The sequence below is a fragment of the Saccopteryx leptura genome, chromosome 2 (assembly GCF_036850995.1).
Source record: "Saccopteryx leptura isolate mSacLep1 chromosome 2, mSacLep1_pri_phased_curated, whole genome shotgun sequence".
Classification (NCBI taxonomy): Eukaryota; Metazoa; Chordata; class Mammalia; order Chiroptera; family Emballonuridae; genus Saccopteryx; species Saccopteryx leptura.
This window is the reverse complement of record NC_089504.1, coordinates 314,044,319-314,064,060: the sequence shown is the minus strand read 5'-3', so window position 1 is coordinate 314,064,060 and position 19,742 is coordinate 314,044,319. Positions and strand designations below refer to the sequence as shown.

At 47.2% G+C, this 19,742-nt stretch overlaps 1 protein-coding gene across 5 annotated transcripts in view; it reads left to right on the top strand.

The window, feature by feature from the left end:
- HIPK2 (homeodomain interacting protein kinase 2) overlaps positions 1-19,742 on the top strand; it is a 175,098-nt gene that overhangs the window by 142,860 nt on the left and 12,496 nt on the right. For all 5 annotated transcript variants that reach the window (XM_066362851.1, XM_066362850.1, XM_066362848.1 and 2 more), the window contains exons 11-14: positions 1,166-1,345; positions 4,133-4,414; positions 17,301-17,545; positions 18,677-18,837. In XM_066362851.1, coding sequence (XP_066218948.1) covers positions 1,166-1,345; positions 4,133-4,414; positions 17,301-17,545; positions 18,677-18,837 — 868 coding nt within the window. The remainder of the gene's footprint in view (positions 1-1,165; positions 1,346-4,132; positions 4,415-17,300; positions 17,546-18,676; positions 18,838-19,742) is intronic.

Genomic DNA, 19,742 nt, shown 5'->3' with positions numbered 1-19,742 from the left:
TCATTTCAGCAATACTCACCGACTCCCTGATTCATGCATACTTCCCGATTCCTCACCCCTTCCTCTTACCTGGTTACAGCAAGAAACACTTCAAGCCCACACACTTTCTTCCTCCATTTCATGCGCAGACCAAAGAACATGCATAATTATGGGTAGTAAGAGACGAGTACCAGTGCTAGACCTGTATCACAAGAAAAGGAGACCCATGTCTACAGAATAAATAGCAACAAGATAAAGAAGTTATGACAGCAATCTCTAAAACCCATGTAAATGTCCAAAAGACACTATCAAAATCTCTTACAAAAAATGTCACCTTCCTTTTTCTCCTATTCATTTCCCCAAGTGATAAAGATAGGTTTTAAAACATTGAAAAAATTCAAATTGATGCATAAAAATATTAAAACCTATAGGAGAGTTAAGTGGGCTTTTATGGGCAAGTCTCTGGATAAATCTCCAGGTCTACTGTTTCTGTGGGTAAACAAGGCTCTGCACTCCACATCCCAGATCCTAAGAGCTTTTGAAAACCCATTCTCAGGATAATGGCTGCCAGTATTTCTGCTGACATGTCTGTTATTAATTTTGACTTAATATCAAACTCTATACATGTCTAGGCAACCTTCAGTTAATCTAATTATTTGTTCAGCAGGCATGTAATTAATTGATCAGCTACGTGCCCGAGCACTGAACTACCCGCTGAGAGAATCAGAGAATAACAGCCCCTAACACCAAAGACCTCTGGCTCCCATAAAGGACCATCTCCTCCATTCTAAAATGGGGTTATAATTGTATCCTGCCTACCTCAGAGCGGGATAGCCCCTGGAAGGCACGTTGTAAATTCTATAAAAGTGGGAGGGAATATTTGTCTGCTCACTCCCAACTTGAGCTGAGCCTGCATACTTGACATTCTTCCCCCTTGAAATGCCCTTTTCTTACCAACAAATCTTATTCCTGCCACTCCTTCAGAACATCACTAAAACTTCAGGAACCTGGGAAATTTACCTGGTGAGCTCACCTAGTTAGGCTTTCTCTCCCGGAACCCCACAGGCTAGTGCAGTAACCACTCAGGGGTTTAATATGACTTAACTAGGGAGGAACCTTTCCCTTAAAAAGAAGCTCTGTGTCTGTCAAACCAGTAAAGAGCCTTGTTTTCCCACCTCCCACCCAGGAATACGCATGCTCACGGCAGCCATTACAACCCCATCATGCAGCAGCCTGCACTCTTGACTGGTCATGTGACCCTCCCAGCAGCCCAGCCCTTAAATGTGGGCGTGGCCCACGTGATGCGGCAGCAGCCAACCAGCACCACCTCCTCCCGGAAGAGCAAGCAGCACCAGTCCTCTGTGAGGTAGGTGGTGGGCGTTGCCTGGAGGTGAGAAACCTCGCAGTGTTGGGGAGTATCGGCACATGCTCAGAATCCCTGGCATGGGATCGCGTGGGTCGCTCGGGGGTTTGAGGAAGGAGTTCACTCCGGGGTCTGTGCAGGTTCTGGCCCTGGCAGCACCCTACCTGGGGGCCTGGGATCAGGGTTTAGAGCCCTGGGCCATTCTGTCACCTCTGTAGTTGCATTTTGGAAACCATAACAACTTTTCTTTAAAATATACTTTTTTTTTCCCTTTGAAAATCTAAGGTCAGAAATTTAACTTATTTAGCTGCTTGTTTAAGTATAAGCAATAGCTTGATTAATACCAGACATTAACCAGTAGAACAATAATCTTGCCTGTTCCCTTTAAATCCAGTCTCATATCAGTGAATTCTTTAAAGTCAAGACAGGCAAAAGGCCCATGCTCTGTGATCCTATACATACCGCATTTGGAAAAGGCAACGCCATGGAGACAGGTCAGCTCAGGAGTTACCAGGGCCTAGGGTAGGAGAGGAGGGTCCTCAGAGAACTTTTCAGGGCAGGGAGAGAAGTTCTGTGGATTGTGGTGGGGTCACATGACCACATGTTTGTCAGAATTTACCGGACAATTTAAACTGGTGACTTTTACTATATTGTAGCCAATAAACCTTATTTTTTAAAAAAATTTTTTTCCAAATCAAAATCAAGATAGTACAACTGTAGAATTACCCTATACTTCTTCCCGGTGGCAGTGATGTGGTGGTACCCAGTTGCCTATTTGAGCAGGTTAATCGAGAAGTCCAGGCTACGAAATGTCAAGTCAAGTTTGGTTTTCTGCCTCCTCCTGGAATCGGACACCAGAAATTAGACCTACCTTTTTACAGTCTCCTTCCAAAATTAACCCAGGAGCAGATTCCCACAAGCCATCATCCTTCGAGATTCCTTATTTGGGTGTTGCTGACAGCTCAGGAACTTCATCTCAGATCAGTGGCAGCCATCCAAAGTGCTTCTGTTTGGCAGCCCTATGACAGCATACCCATGTCATTATTAGAGTAGGCAGCAGTCGCAGCCACCATCCCAATCCTTACACACTGTCCTGCCGGGTAGCAGGCAGCCACACTGAATTCTGGTCTGACCCAGAGCCGACCTTATATTGACGTTAAGAATCCATTGCCTCCCAAGCTTGACGAGTCCCTCCCTATTGCCTGTGTACCACCTAGCTGGTGTTACCAGGCTCATTGCTAGTGCATTTCAAGATCAATCTCATTAGAGCGAAAGTTATGTATTTGCCTCTTTTTAAGACCAATGCTTTGGCAAAATAGCCTGAAAGACCAGAATGCTCTCAGTTGTTGGGTGGTACCGCCAGGCATACTTTTCTTTAATAATGCCAAGTGGAGTCATTGTAACTCCTGAAGTAGTGAAAACACTCTCAAAACTGTAACAGATTACTGAGAACAAATATTATGGCAAGTACAAACAATGAAACAATCTTATCAGTAAAACATGTTATTACTGGCCCCCAACAAGGAACAAGCATCATACCTGATACCAACTAAATAGAAAATAGATCCATATTTATAGAATTATCATCTTATTGCCATCCCTTTAGCTCAGGGGTCAGGAACCTATGGCTCGCGAGCCAGATGTGGCTTTTTTGATGGCTGCATCTGGCTCACAGACAAATCTTTAATAAAAAAAAAATAACGTTAAAAATATAAAACATTTTTGTGTATTACAATCCATTCATTTCCTACCGCTCATGTTCATGGTTGCAGGTGGCTGGAGCCAATCACAGCTGTCCTCCGGGACAACACCAAATTTTTATTGGATAATGCTTAACATACACGGGTCGTTGTATGGCTCTCACAGAATTACTTTTTAAAATATATGGCGTTCATGGCTCTCTCAGCCAAAAAGGTTCCCAATTCCTGCTTTAGCTAGAAGGTACTAGAACCTCGAAATACCTGTCCAAGTCTTCAGTTTTGTTTTAGGTTGGCTTTGTTCTCAAAGGTTGATGGGGAGAGGAGGAAAGTAATGTGTTTGTTTTTTTCATGAAGTTACCATAAACGACATTGGCTCATTTGATAAGGAATTTCAAATAAGTCAAAATCAAGATCAAAAGGTCCCTTTTAAGACCAGCTTTTCCTCTTGCACTTGTCCCAATTTTACATTACAATTAAAAGACTGGTAAGCTTCCTCTGAGGCTCAGGTGTCTAAGCCCAGAGGAACCTTTTTTTGAAAATAAATGGTGCACACACAGATACTTTCATGGTCGTGTACCTTTCCCAGAGGAGGGAAGGAGAGCTAACTACAACCTTTAAGAGCTTTTGGATTGAGAAACTCCTATGAAATGAGCGCTTTAGTTTATTAAGTGGTAAACCGGCTATTAGGAAAGCAACCAAAGCTGTCTGTGTCGAACACCATTTCTTCCACCTCTCTCCTAAGTATGTTTGGGAGCATGACGAGACGGAGCTCAGGAAGCCAGGCCTTGGGGGCTGTGTTGGGGCAGACGCCCCTTAAATCCTGGGCATTGCACGCGACTCCGTGATCCCTCCAGTCCTTGGAGGCCTGACTGTCCTGCTGGGAGAAGGCACATGGAGCCAGACCGGAGCCCTAAGAAGGCCAGGTCGTTGTCCCATCTGCGTAGTGACGGCCACTTACAGATCAAGGCTGAGTGCCCTGGCCTCTAACTTTTCTGTGGAGATCTGACCAAGCTGGGCTTTCTAGGCAGTTGGTTCCTTGGAAGACACTGGCTGACCTACCTCCATGTGTGTGTGGCTTTGTCATTAACAGAAATGTGTCCACCTGTGAGGTGTCCTCCTCCCAGGCCGTCAGTTCCCCTCAGCGGTCCAAGCGCGTCAAGGAGAACACGCCGCCCCGCTGCGCCCTGGTGCACGGCAGCCCGGCCTGCAGCTCCTCGGTCACGTGCGGCTGGGGCGACGGGGCCTCCAGCACCACCAGGGAGAGGCAGCGGCAGACCATTGTCATTCCCGACACCCCCAGCCCCACGGTCAGCGTCATCACCATCAGCAGCGACACGGATGAGGAGGAAGAACAGAAGCACGCCCCCACCAGGTGAGCCCTTGTCACCTTCAGACCCCCAGAGAAAACCAGGACCAGGGTGCCCTGCATGCCGCCTGCTCACACAGAGAGGCCATCACCTTCCATCTGGGCCACTTCCCCTCATCAGACACAATGGTCCCTCTCTCCTGGCCCCCAGATCCTGTTGCCATGTCCTGAAATCCTACAGTGATTTCAAGGGACTGTCAAACAGACTTTCCATAATTGTTGAGAGTCAAGATAATTTTGAATCTCTTGGGTCTTAAAAAAAAAATAGTTAAAGGCCCTATCCATTTGGGAGACTCAATACCATAAAAATCAGACACAATGCCAGTGTATCTCAACCCCCGTAAACTAGAAAGCTCTGCCTCAGGCTGTTGGGTTTATTCCCAGTTGGTCAGAATATTTCTCTAATATAGCCTTGGCTCTCACAGAATCCGAAATAATTGTCCAATTAATCAGAAATTTCCCTATGTCTGATTAACCCAATCTTTCAAACTGCCAGTTGGCTCCTCACCCAGAGAGCATTACTGTTTATTCCAGAGTAGTGAGAACTCATTTTGCTCTCTGTGTGCTTACTAGGAAGAGGGAAGAAATATTTAGTATAGAATTTGCAAGACTATTAACCCTGGCTCCAAAGCCTCTCCTCTCGCCCTTTCCAGCCAGACTTGAGCGGAGTGTGGTTTGTGCTTGGGCTGCCTGGTGAGCCCTGGAACTTGCCCCTCTGGAACAGTCAGTCCCCAGGCCCTCTGCACCCCCAGTGGCCTCAGGCCCATGAGGATCCAAAGCCTCATGACCCCAACCCGCTGGCTCCTCGTAGTAGGACTGAGAGCCAGGGAAAGGAAGCCTGCTACTCAGCCCAGCACTGCCAGCCAGGGTGCACCCCACGGTCAGATGTGAAGCTTAACATTCACAGGCCTGAATTATTCCTGATTGGATGCAGTACCAATAATTAGTTATCACTATCCTTTTGATGAGATAATAAATTCCCCCAGTTGAAATCATTGTGAAATGCACAGTGATTAAAACATTTTTGCTACAGCTCAAACGGCTCAACCTGATGTTCACTGTGTCTCGGGGGATGTAATGGAGTACGTCTGGTCCTAGCATCGCACCAGGGGCCACAGGGGTCAAGGGTCAGGGATGCCAGGCACAGAGCTTCACTCCCCACCTGCCTATTCCAGGACCGGCCTCTGTTTCCTTTTTGGTGACATCCCCGAGTTGGGTCAGTACTCTGTTCTCCCTGGCGTCTTGTGCCCCCAGCCCAGGAATGTGATGGGCTCAGGTGGTCCCTTCACAGACAGAGGCTATAGCCAGCCCAGACTGGCCCCCAGCCCGCAGCAGCCTGTCCACACGTTTGTAGCATTGGGCATAGGACGGGCCCAACAGCCTCGCACAGCCCTTTGCCACAAATGGGGGGGGGGGAGCAGAAGCAATTTAAACATCTGACAGTTGGTAAGATTGAAATGTCAGTTTTGCAGTTTGAGATCTGAGTTGACACAGACCCTGGACACGTGCTCGGGAGGGAACTAAATAACATGTCTGAGGAAAGAAGAGTGAGAGCACAGTCTCCACCAGTTGGTGCTGCCAGGGTTGAGCGTGCTAGGCAGAGCCACCCCCACCCCCGAGGGCCCAGGAAGAGACAGAACCCAAGGGCTGGGAAGCATGTGAGTACTTAAGACTTAGAGGGCAGGGGAGCAGCCGGTGGCGGGTGCACGCGTGAGGACAACCACCAGCAGTGGTGACGGGCTGCTGAGTCTCAGAGCATCATGAAATGCAGGACGCACACCACTTGGGGGCGCTGCAGAGCGAGCTCAGAGCTTCCTGCAGTGTTCAGCTGTCCGCAGCTGTGACAGGAGGCGCACAGAATGAAATGAGTGTTTTCTGAAAAGATCTAATGACTATTACCTTAAAAATAAAAAAGGACAAGTTATAGGACCCAAGAAGACAGGAAAGTGTGTTTGAATCTGAGTAGGATAAAACAGAAACCAGTAGCTGTTTTATTTCTAGAGAAATGACTGTAATATGAGCACATTATGGTGACCACATTTTGAAATAAGAGAAAAAATGGGAAGGATATGATTATTCATCCTTAGAAATCAGAATATCATAAAATTTAACACAGTAAATATTTATTGGCCCTGCCAATGTAGAATATTATGCTAGGAACTGCCAGTGCTATGTAAATATGAACAGGCTCTGTCCTCAGGAGGTCTGCAGGGTAATTAGCAAGATAAGACACACACGAAGCATCATAACACAGAACAGAGCATCGGTCCCATAAAAAACTAGCAGAGGACTGTGGGGATGCAAAGGGAAACCAGCCCTGAGGACCTAGAAGGGGGGAGGGGGCTTTTTAAGCCCAAAAGTCTGGGGGGTTGGGGGGGGCAAAGAGAGGAAGTAAGATTGCACATTGCCATGAAGTGGGTTTGGGGAGGGGGTAAAGCACCAAGCATACAGGGCAGCTGATCACAGAGAATGCGGGAGAAAAGGGGGAATTCGAGGGTCTCCTCTTGGACTGGGTGTTCAGCTTCATCAGGAGATTCTGAGGAGCTCCAGGAAAGCGCAGCCCTGTACCACCAAGGGCAAAGCCCCCTGGCTCCTTTCCACTGGAAGCATCTTCAGCCCATCGGTGTTCAGTCTGAATGGGGGGACTTCCTTCTCGGTTCTGATCACTATCCATCCCAAACCTGATTCCTCCTGTGCCCTGAGCGCCTGGGTTCTGAAGGTGGCAGGGCCAGCAGCTGGGGCAGCCGTCAGTGTGGACAACCCCATGCTGGGAACGACCACCGTCGCAGACTACGCCCCTAGAGGGGCCTGAGGAGGCATGCTGGTTAGTTTATACTTCAGGGAGCGCGGGTAGGAGGGCTGAGGTATAGAGGCTGTGTAGCACAGTCGTTAAGAGAGAGGGTAGGCTCCGGGCGACTGAATCGCAAAAAAGCTAATAACCTGATTTAAAAATGACTTTTGTCGGGGAGGGGGGTGGAGGAGGGAAGTAAAGAGGGACAGTATGCAGTGAGGGAGAGTGATTTGACTTTGGGTGATGGGCACACAACACAATCAACAGTTCAAAGGCTATGGAGATGTTCACCTGAAACCTATATAATCTTACTGATCAGTCACCTCATTAAATTTAATTGTCTAAATAAAAAAAAAACCTTGGAAATCACTTTTTTAAAAATGACTTGAATAGACATTAAAAGAAGATATGTAAGTGGCCAGTAAGCAACAATATGAAAAAATGATCAACGTCACTAATGATCAGAGAAATGCAAATCAAAACCACAATGAGCTACCTATCACCTGACACCTGTCAGAATAGTGATTACCAAAAAAAAATAGTGTTAACAAGGATGTGGAGAATTTAGAACCTTTGCACACTGTTGGTAGGAATGTAAATTGGTACAAGCACTATGGAAAACAACATTCAAGTTCCTCAAAAAAATTAAAACTAGAACTACCATATGATCCAGCAATCCCACTCCTGAATATTCAAAAGATCGAAATCAGCACCTCAGAGAGAGAGCACTCCCATTGTCAGCATTGTGCACAATAGCCAAGACGGAAACAAGCTTACTGTCCCTCAGATGACTAGATAAAGAAAATGTGGTATGTGCATACAATAGAATACTGTTCAGCAGTATTCAAAACTTCTCTTACAGAAAGTATCTCAGAATAGTCAAATTCACCATTTCCGGCAAGGTGGCGGCCAGGTACACATGGTACTTGAATCCTCCCACAACCCCATCACAGTTACAACTACAGAATAACAACCATCATTCAGAACCACCTGAAATCTAAATGGAAATCCTACAACTAAGGATTTAAAGAAGTCACATCGAGGCCTAGAGGAGGGGTGGAGACGCAGAACAGGCTGGTCCCATACCCATGTGGAGTGGTTTAAAATTGGGCGGCATATCTCGACTTTGGAGTACCCCCTCTTAGGTGCGAGGGGTCCCAGCCTCACATGAGGCTTCCCATCCCACGGTTCCAGAGTCAGGAAGAGAAGTCCCCATAACTTCTGGCTGTAAAATCCAACAGGGATTTTAGCGGAGCGAGATGGAGGCTGCGGGAGCCTCTTAAAGAGGCCGTACACAGAATTACTCAGACTCACTGCCTCTGAGCTCCAGCACTGGGCGGCAGCTTGAAAGGAACCACGGACACACAGGGAGGACCTGTATCGTCAGGCATCAGGGCAAAAACTGGGGGTGGGGCAGCTTTCTGCCAGTTAGAAGTGCTGGCAGAGGCCATTGTTCCTTTTTGAGACACCCCTCCACACACATACACACACAGCCAGCAGGCAGGTCCTCCACCTGAGTCTCCATCCACCTGGCTCACACGTTTGCCCTGCCCAGGTGATTTCCTAAGGCCCTTCCCCACCCAACTTGCAGGCCCACCCAAGCCACTTCTAGTGGGTCTTCCATACAAATGGCATCTCTTGCCTTGTGCCTCGGACCTTCCTAAAATCTCTCGAATAAGCAGCACCTGGCCCCTGCATAGCCCGTACCTCTTGCTAAGGGGCCCAGGCCTGGCACAAGCGGCAGCCAGCCTTGGTTCCCTGCTTCAATTCTCATGGCACCTCCAAACCCAGCACAGGTAGCAGCCATCTGCACATCACTCTGTAGCCTGTGCCAGGTGGTCCCAGCAGGGTGAACTCAGCGAGCACCAGAGCCCCACTGAAGCCAGTCCAGCTCCACAGTCAGCTCCCGCACAGCAGCTCCTCTGCTGTCGTCCTCACAGCCAGTTAGCCTGGTGGTCAGTGCCTCCCAGTGACGCCAACAGCAGTCAAGGCTCAACTACAACAGGACCGTCGGGCACACCTGGAGTGCCCAGCTTGGGTGACTGGGGAGTCTACCACCAGGACACGCAGGACGCCCTCTACACACAGCCACTCTACCAAGTCTGGAGGACATAGCAGCTCTACCTAATACACAGAAACAAACTTAAGGAAGTGGCCAAAATGCAGGGACAAAGAAACATGTCTCAAATGAAAGAACAGGAGGAATTTCCAGAAACAGAACTAAACTAAATGGAGGCAAGCAGACTATCAGATAGTGTTCAAAACAATGGTTATACGCATGCTCAACGAACTTAGTGAGAACATAGAAACCATAAAAAAGAACCATTTTAATTAAAGCTACACTAACTAAAATAAAGAATAATTTACAAGGAATCAACAATAGAGGAGATGAAGCCATGAATCAAATCAGCAATTTGGAATGTAAGTAAGCAAGAAACGCCCAATGAGAACATCAAAACAACAACAAAAATCAAAAAAAAAAATGAAGATAGTGAAAGGAGCCTCTGGGACAGGGGTCGGGAACCTAGGGCTCGTGAGCCAGATGTGGCTCTTTTGATGGCTGCATCTGGCTCACAGACAAATCTTTAATAAAAAAAAAATAACGTTAAAAATATAAAACATTCTCATGTATTATAATCCATTCATTTCCTACCACCCATGTTCATGGTTGCGGGTGGCTGGAGCCAATCACAGCTGTCCTCCAGGACAACACCAAATTTTTATTGGATAATGCGTAACATACACGGGTCGTTGTATGGCTCTTACGGAATTATATTTTAAAATATGTGGCGTTCATGGCTCTCTCAGCCAAAAAGGTTCCGACCCCGACCCCTGCTCTGGGACTTTATGTGTACCAACATTCCCTTCATGGGGGTGCTAGGAAGAGAGAGAGAGAGAAAAAAAAAATGAAAACCTATTTGAAAAAATAATGACAGAAAACTTCCCTAGTCTGATGAAGGAAATAGACACACAGTCCAGGAAGTGCAGAGTCCTAAACAAGATGAACCCAAAGAGGCCCATACCAAGACACATCATAATTAAAAGGCAAAAGGTTAAAGACTGAGAATCATAAACACAGCAAGAGAAAAGCAGTTAGTTACCTACAAGGGAGCTTCCATAGGTTATCGGCTGATTTCTGAACAGAAATTGTGCAGGCCAGAAGGGAGTGGCAAGAAATATTCAAAGTAATAAAAGGCAAGGACCTACAACCAAGATTACTCTACCCAGCAAAACTATCCTTTAGAATCGAAAGACATATAAAGAGCCTCTCAGACAAGAAAAAGCTAAAGAAGTTCATCACCACCAAACTAGTATTACATGAAATGTTAATGATTCTTCTCTAAGATGAGAGTCCTGGACAGATGGCTCAGTAGACAAAGCATTGTCTTGGCACACTGAGACTGTGGGTTCGATTCCCGGTCAGGGCACATATAGGAAGCAACCAATGAGTGCACAACCAAGTGAAGTTGATACTTCTCTCTCTTCTACCCCTCAAATCAATGTGAAAAAAATTTTTAAACAGGAAGAAGATAAAAATATAGTAATATAAACATATATTTATCAACAATTAAATCTAAAAGCACACACACAAACGAAAAGCAGAACAGAAACAGACTCACAGATAAGAGAACATTTTTGGGATTGTAGATAGGAGGGGGATGTGTGAGAAAGGTGAAGGGATTAAGAAGTACAAATTGGCCCTGGCCGGTTGGCTCAGCGGTAGAGCGTTGGCCTAGCGTGCGGAGGACCCGGGTTCAATTCCCGGCCAGGGCACATAGGAGAAGCGCCCATTTGCTTCTCCACCCCTCCGCCGCGCTTTCCTCTCTGTCTCTCTCTTCCCCTCCCGCAGCCAAGGCTCCATTGGAGCAAAGATGGCCCGGGCGCTGGGCATGGCTCTGTGGCCTCTGCCTCAGGCGCTAGAGTGGCTCTGGTCGCAATATGGCGACGCCCAGGATGGGCAGAGCATCGCCCCCTGGGGGGCAGAGCACCGCCCCTGGTGGGCGTGCCGGGTGGATCCTGGTCGGGCGCATGCGGGAGTCTGTCTGACTGTCTCTCCCTGTTTCCAGCTTCAGAAAAATGAAAAAAAAAAAAAAAAAAAAAAAAAAGAAGTACAAATTGATCCCTGGCTGGGTAGCTCAGTCGGTTAGAGTATCATCCCAATGCACCAAGGTTCCTCTCGCTCTAAAATAAATTTTTTCTTTTTTCTTTTGTGACAGAGAGGGACAGATAGGGACAGACAGACAGGAAGGGAGAGAGATGAGAAGCATCAATTCTTCGTTGCGACACCTTAGTTGTTCATTGATTGCTTTCTCATATGTGCCTTGGGGGGGGGGCTGCAGCAGACCAAGTGACCCCTTGCTCAAGCCAGCGACCTTGGGTTCAAGCTGGTGAGCTGTGCTCAAACCAGATGAGTTCGCACTCAAGCCAGTGACCTCAGGGTTTCAAACCTGGGTCCTCTGCGTCCCAGTCTGACGCTCTATCCACTGCGCCACTACCTGGTCAGGCAAATGATTTTTTTAAAAGGAAGTACAAATTGATTGTTACAGAATAGTCATAGGAATGTAAAGTACAGCATAGGGAATATAGTCAATGATATTCTAATAACTATGTATGGTTCCAGCTGTGTACAGGACTTGTCAGGATGATCACTTTAGTAAGTTACATAATGTCTAATCACTGTGTCATACGCCTGAAACTACTATAATATTTTATGTCAGTTGTAATTGAAAAATAAAAAATGACTTTAAAAAAATAGTCAAATTCATGGAATGGAGGAATAAGACCTAGTGGATGTGGGTCGGGGCTGCTGGGAGTCACTAATCAATGAGCATAAATTTCAGTTGAGCAAGATGAGTAAGTTCTAGAGATCTGCACAACATTCTAACATTGTAACATTGTGCTTATAGTCAATAATACTATCTGGTGTCCTTGAAATTTATTAAGAGAGTAGATCTTAAGTTAAATCTTCTTACTACAAAAAAATAAAATTTTAAAAAATAAGTAAAGCTAAGACCATGCTTAGTCACCAAAACAAAGCAAGGGAGAGAGAGAATGCTAGCTCTTGGTTCAAGCCTGACTCTGCCCCCAGCGAGCTGCGTGGCCTTGAACAAGCAAGTGACCTAAGCCCTCCACATCTGGAGTTCATTGTTCTTAAAATTGGAGTTGTAATTTTCTTTCCTGCATAGTCTTGCTGTGAGCCTTAGAGGAGATAAGACACGTAAAGCACTTTGAACAGTAGTTGTGCATCCAGTCAAGGTTACCTATATTTTGCAGTCAGTGTCATAGTAACAGAAGAGTTGTGTTTTTCACATATAGCATTGACCATGGGGTGAAAGGAGTGAAATAAGTCACGGAAGGCTTATTGGTGGAGATGTGTTTTGACCCTGGTCTCGAAAGATGAAAACAACCAAAACAGGCAAATAGAAATCAGAGACACATTTCAGATAGGGCCCCGGAGGGGGGGTGGTGCCGGGTGTGTGTCTGATATTGCGGTAGTGTTTTCCCCACTGGGGCTGATTTCTTTACATCTTATCTCATTTCTTTTCATCATTTTAAAATGATGAAAATCATCTATTGCCATGACAACACAATGCAATCGTGAATTCTGGCAGCTTTGCTCTTTATTCAGAAGTGATGTTCTGTTGAGGCCATTAAGAAAACATTTCTCATTCTACTTCTATCTCTCTCTTTCATTAACCAATTCATAATGGGATTGATTAGCAATCGATAATAATTAGACACCACAGTGGGATGAATCCCGGTGGAATTGCTACATACGCGCCTGAAGAATCCATAGTAATAATGTCAATGTGTGCTCGTTTTTAAAGTGACTGCTTTAGCAGTTTTCCATTTGTTCTCTACTCTGCACAGTGTATTGAGGTCGAGCACAGAGATTTCTAACAATAGAAGAGATTAAAAACAGCTATCAAATTAACTCACCTTTTCCAAACCTGTCTCCTATAGATCCAAAGAGGTTAGTAAGTCAGCGTTAGACTGTGTTGTACCTATTTGCTTGTTAGAGGGACTTCCCAGCTCCAATAAAAGGGGTGGGACCCACAAGGAGTGTGTAGAGGCTTTGTATCCCACTCCTTGATATTAAGACATGGACCACCAGGATTACTCAACCTCTTTGGTGGGAAGGTTCACTGCCTGTTGGATGTCCGTGAAGAGATGGCCCTACCTTCTAGACCCCTGGTCAGCAAACTGTGGCTCACGAGCCACATGCGGGTCTTAGGCCCCTTGAGTGTGGCTCTTCCACAAAATACCACGTGTGGGTGCTACTTCAATAAGGAATGTACCTACCTATATAGTTTAAGTTTAAAAAATTTGGCTCTCAAAAGAAATTTCAATTGTTGTACTGTTGATATTTGGCTCTGTTGACTAATGAGTTTGTCGACCACTGTAATCTAGACCAATGGTTTTCAGCATTTTTACACTTGGGGACTGGTGAAAATAAAATTATTTTGGGGACCGCTAAGGAAGAAATCACCCTGAGCATAAGCGAATTCAGCTAAGGGTCTCTAATCTTCATACAACATCAGGGTAGTTAACTCTTTTGTGAACTTGCATGAAATTTCTGACGGACCGGTCCCTGGACCAGTGGTTGAAAAACACTGCTCTAGACCAAGCTGTCAGTGGTTAGAAGACTTGCCAGAAAGCCATCCGTGAGTGACAGGAAGCTCGCTGATTCACGAAGTGGCCACTGCCTATTCAGATAGTTCCAGTTGTCAGAACATTCTTACTCATGTTGAGCTGAAGATTCTCCACAATTTCCAAATCGGAGTGAAGACTGAATTTGAATTGTATGTGCATGTGGTGTTTTTAATTTGCTCATTTTCTATACTTAGAACCTAAGGAAAATATGGTCAGCAGGAATTGACCAGGCCTGGGTCTACATGTAAGGGATTGATTTTCTCTCCAAATTAGGAATAAAACAAATTGTGTATGTGTCTTTAATAATGAGAGACAGACGGATGGACGGGCAGACAGACAGGAAGGGAGAGATGAGAAGCCTCAATGTGTTGCAGCACTTGTTAGTTGGTCATTGATTGCTTTCTCATGCCTTGATCGGGGGCCTCCAGCTGACGCTTGCTCAAGCCAGCTACCTTTGGGCTTACGCCAGTGACCATGGGGTCATGTCTATGATCCCACACTCAAGCCAGCAACCTTGAGGTTTTGAACCTGGGTCTTTAGCATCCCAGGTTGACGCTCTACCCACTGTACCATCACCTGGTTGGGCAGTAATAAATCTTTTAAGTCATAAGAAGGATCCTCACAATGGATCCTGTAATGCCATTCTCCCTAATGGATTTCTAGCCGGTTAGAGCTGGAGGTATGTGCAAGGTCACACCAACATCCAGGCCACTGTCCAGGGTCACACGAACAAGTGGGCAGCAGAGCCAGAACTAGACACCATCTCGGGGCACACTGAGGAGGCAGCCTCTGTCTCCGTGTGAGGCCCACCACCGCCAGACACACTTTCAACAGGACATGTCTGCGTTTTGTGATGACTGGGCGGGCCACAGCATGTCCCTCCTCCTCACTTGACAGGCACACAGACCTCTTCCCGGTGCCCCACCTTCTCGTTCTTGTGCCACATCTCACGCCCACACCCACCCTGCTAATCCCACTCGCTTGTTTCTAAACAAGTATATGGACTTTTAAAAAATTGAGATATAATTCACATTCCATATAAGTCACTGCTTTAGAGTATATAATTCAATCATTCTGGTGTTTTACATTAATTTCTTAAATGGTGGTAAAAAAAATACATAACACAAAATGTGCCGTTTAACTATTTTTTTAAGCATACACTTCAATGACATTCAGTGCATTCACAATGTGTGCAACCATCGCCACTATGTATTTCCAGAACTTTTCTATCACCCCAAGCAGACTCTGTACCCATTAAGCAATAACTCCCCATTCCTCCCTCGTCCCCTCTAACCTACACTCTTTCTGTGAATTTGCTTATTCTAGGTACCTCATGTAAGTGAAATCATACAGCATCTGTCCTGTTATCAACCAAAAATAGATGATCAATATACAGTATTTTACTTAGCACAATATTTCAAGGTTAATCCACACTGTAGCGTGTGTCAGAACTTTATTCACTGCTATGGCCGAATAGTATTCCATCGGATACCCCATTTTGTTTCTTCATCTGTTGATGGACACTTAGGGTATCGTCCCCTCTTGGCCATTGGGATAATGCTACTGTGGTCATTGGCATAGAAGTATTTGAGTTACTGCTTTCAACTTCTTTGTGTGAATATCTAAGAGCGGAATTGCTGGGTCATATGGTAACTAGCTTTTTTTGAGGAACAAGCATATCAATTTTTTTGCATTTAAACTGTTATAAGTGGGAGGGGTAGGTCTTTATGAATTAAAATTTTATCAAAATTAATGTGAAGAGCTATAAATATGTGCTCAATCCTCACTTTTTTTGAGATCTGAACAGTTACCAACTACAGAAGCCTCTTGACAGTCTGTCATGGAAGGCTTTGTGACATCCATTATTTCTTTAACTGGTTATTTTAAAGCTTTTACTGTTTAACTTGTCATGCTTTTATACAGGAATTCCCTGTCACACCAAGCATAGACCTTTGAGATACCTAATTGATGAGGTTTAATTTCTTTCATATCAATTTTCTGGGTTATTCATAGACCAGAAACGTTCCCAGCAAGTCTGCACCTTGATTGAATTCCCTTTGCCTAGATATGTTTCTTGCAGACCTGCTTCCACATGTTAAATGAGGTAATATGACTAATAATACCAACAGCAGCTGACTTGTATAAAATACTGACTTTGTGTCGTGCACTATTTCGAAGCCTATGACATAGCTAGTGTTATTAGCCACATTTCACTGACAAGGAGACTGAGTCAGTCACTCAGAGGTTGAAAAGCTGCCCAAGGCCACACCCCTGGCAAGTGCTGATGTTAGCCATCTGGCTATAGGGCCCTGTCCTTACCCACAGACACAGTTAGGGACCCTTCTACCCGGAACCAGGGAGGGCAGCATGTACAGCCGCCAGAGGAGTCATCCAGCCCAGATGACAGCACTGTCAGGGGCAGAGGCCACACCAGGTCACAAGGCCAGTCACTGCCCGGCCACTCCAGCCTGTTGTAGGTTAGCAGTGACCTTCTGCCCAGCTGCGTGGGGCTCCTGAGCTTGCCCACTTCTCTGCAACCCTTAGGAGGCACAACTCGACCCTGGAAAAGGTCCGGCCTGCAACTGGCCTTGTGACCTTGGCCAGTCACCTCAGTGGTGGTTGTGTCCCCATTAGGTGTCTATAAATACCAGCTTCTTCTCTTAGCAAATAAGTTGGAAACTGACCATGCTACTTAGGCAACCACTGTTTCTTAAAAATAGATGATCAATATACAAAAATAGATGAAATTCCATTTTTAAAACCTTCACAGTAAACAACCAATTTTATATCCATCATTCCAGCAGCCTCTCTGTGAGCTTGGAGGCAGACAGAATTGGTTCCCAAAGTAACCACACAAACACAGATATCTCAGAAAAAAGAAAAGAAAAGCAGTGGCCTAGAGCCACCTAAAGCCAGTCCCTCCTAACGGTTTATTAAGTTTCAGGATAAAGAGCAGGGGTGCAGATCAAACCCCAAATAGGCATCCTCCTGGCAGGAGCCCCTCTGACCACCTAGACGTGGTGCAGTTCCCTCGGACCAGGGGGCTCTCAGAGGCCCTGGATGGCCTGCGTCACAGCCAGCCCACACAACACTGTCACGGCAAAGGGAGGACCAGTGACGTCACGTCTAGCCCCGGTTTCCTTTTTCAGCATGGCTGAGCTGTGTCGGGGCTCAGCCTCCCCAGAACCTCACTTCCATTCCTGTCTCTGCCTCGTGCTTCCTCCCAGACAGGGCTTGGCCACCCCAGGGAGAGCTCAGTCCCAGCTGCCGCCCTCTCTCACATCAGACAGGCGGCCCTTGTGGGGAGCAGCCGGGTTTTGGAGAGCAGAAGTCCCATTCCTGCTCTGTCCCCAGGGCACAAGAGGGGCTTCTCCCCCAGCCACGCTCTGAATTGCCGGGGTGGTGTCTCACTGCTCACAGCTTGGTTCTGTCCCTGTCCCCTTCCAGCACTGTCTCCAAGCAGAGGAAGAACGTCATCAGCTGCGTCACAGTCCACGACTCTCCGTACTCCGACTCCTCCAGCAACACCAGCCCCTACTCTGTGCAGCACCGCGCTGGGCACAACGCCAACGCCTTCGACACCAAGGGGAGCCTGGAGAGCCACTGCACTGGGAACCCCCGGACCATCATCGTGCCACCCCTGAAAACCCAGGCTAGCGAAGTGCTGGTGGAATGTGACAGCTTGGTGCCAGGTAATCCGGGGACCAGGCCCAGGCCGGCCAGGAGCCCTCTGGAGGCTGCTGGCGGTTTTGTTACAGGAGAGCTGTCATGGCTATGCTTCCAGGTGGGCAACACAGCGGCCAGAGCCGGCTCTAGCTCTGTCAGGAAGACTTCCCTGGGCCAACCACCCTCTGCTACATTTTACCTCATCAATGGATGGATAGAGGCGGGAGTTGCAGAGAGTTAGTAGCCAGAATAAAACAAGTCCTCAGGTAGCCCTGCACACTCCCCAGTTTAAAGATCACAGCCTTAAATATGCACAGCTTGGTGCGAAGGGCTCTCCTGCTTAATAAGCACAAGCTCCCAGGACCATGATTGGCCCATTAATGGAGCTGGAAGAGAAGGAGATGTTCCTCCCTCGTCTGCAATCCAAAATCGAAAAGAGTGCAGAAAACCAAATTTTAAGTTTACAGCTGGTGAACTCAGTCGGTAGTCAACACCTGGCCTGACCCAGCAAGAAGCTATTCACAGCCTTTGTCACAATCACACTTGTGTCATGGTCATAGCTGTGCCACGTAGGGAAATGTCCCAGTCCTGTGGCAGAAATATTCATGTGTCTGAGGTCAGGATGGTGTCACGGCTCCACCGGGGCTAACCTCATATATTAGATTTGTAACAAACGACCTTTCTGAAATCGAAAATTCTAAATTTGAGAAATGTCTGGCCCCAGGGATTTCAGATCTGGATTAATTGAGTTTTGTGAGTCAAGGGTGCCTCCGTTCCAAGATATCTCGGGAATTCTATAACAGTACTGATTCTTTAAAAAATATATAATAATTGGCTATTACTAAAAACTGGTGTGAGGAAGACCTTAATGCAGATCATGTAGGAATTGATTTTTTTTTAAGTGGCCAATGCTAAACTTCTCTTACCCCTTTAAAACAAGATGGAGGGTGCATAGAAGAGTGGCCAGATTTCCAGGTCGGAATCTCCTGGCTCTGGGCTTTGTCGGTCACCGTGGAAGGTGACAGATGGTGGTGAAACTTATGGGCTGCTCTCAGAAACGGGTTCCTTCAGGGAAGGCCCTGTGGCCCCTAGAGGGGTAGTGCCCCTGGGCAGCTGAGGACCCATGCCTGATCTGTGACCTGTTTCTCCCGACCCAGTCAACACCAGTCACCACTCGTCCTCCTACAAGTCCAAGTCCTCCAGCAACGTGACCTCCACCAGCGGTCACTCTTCAGGGAGCTCGTCTGGAGCCATTGCCTACCGGCAGCAGCGGCCGGGACCCCACTTCCAGCAGCAGCAGCCGCTCAACCTCAGCCAGGTAAGCCCCTCCGACGGCCGCCTCCCCTGCTCCCTCTGTCTGCAGCCTTAAGGGGGTCACTGTGGGGACACTTGCCCAGCTCAGAGCCGCAGCCCCTCTAGAGGTGGCAGGAAGTGCCCTGAGTGACCGCTGGTGTTTTCCTTTCTCCATGGGTCGCCCATGGGAACGTCACAGAGGTGCCTTGTCTGAGCAGCAGGCGCCCGTGCTAAAATTAGAGTGGCCCACATCTTGCTAGTTCTGCCCGGCACAGGGTGAAACCCTGCATCCTGGCCCAGTCCAGCCAGACACCAGGGACAAGCCTGCAGTTCAGCCGTAGGGATCACCGCTTCCTTACACTGGAGGCCACACACCCGCAGCCCTGAACCCAGGGAAAGAGTCGAGGTTTGGGGGAAGGCGGAGTGTGAGTTAAGCGGTGTCCCCGCGGGCAGAGCTGGCCTATAAGAGTTAGCTCAGGTCTGATTGCAAAGTGCACTCGCGGGCCTGTGTCCTTAGAAGCCATGGAGGTGAGGTAAATGGGGGTTTGTGCTCAGAAACCCCTCATGCCAAGTGCTGGGTTGTAAACCAAGGCTGCGACCCTGTCACCAGGACTGAGGTTCCTTCCCCTGGTGTGAAAGGGCTGCTACATTCGTACCAGTACGACTTCAAACAGCAGTGTCCCTGAGGGTCTCCATTTTAGAGCATCAACTTTCAAAGAGAGAGACCAATTGTCACTCAGAGAGGCTCTTTTGCCACATCACAGCTGCAGTGCGGCCTGGGAGACGCACTGTCCCGTTAGCGCTGTAGCCAGCTTTGTCTGTGTGTCATCTGGCCTGGGGGACACTGGACATGTGCCATTCTGAGTCCAGGCTGATTTTACTTCCCAGAACACCAGGGAGCCACCTTCTGTTACTCCCACTACTCTGGCC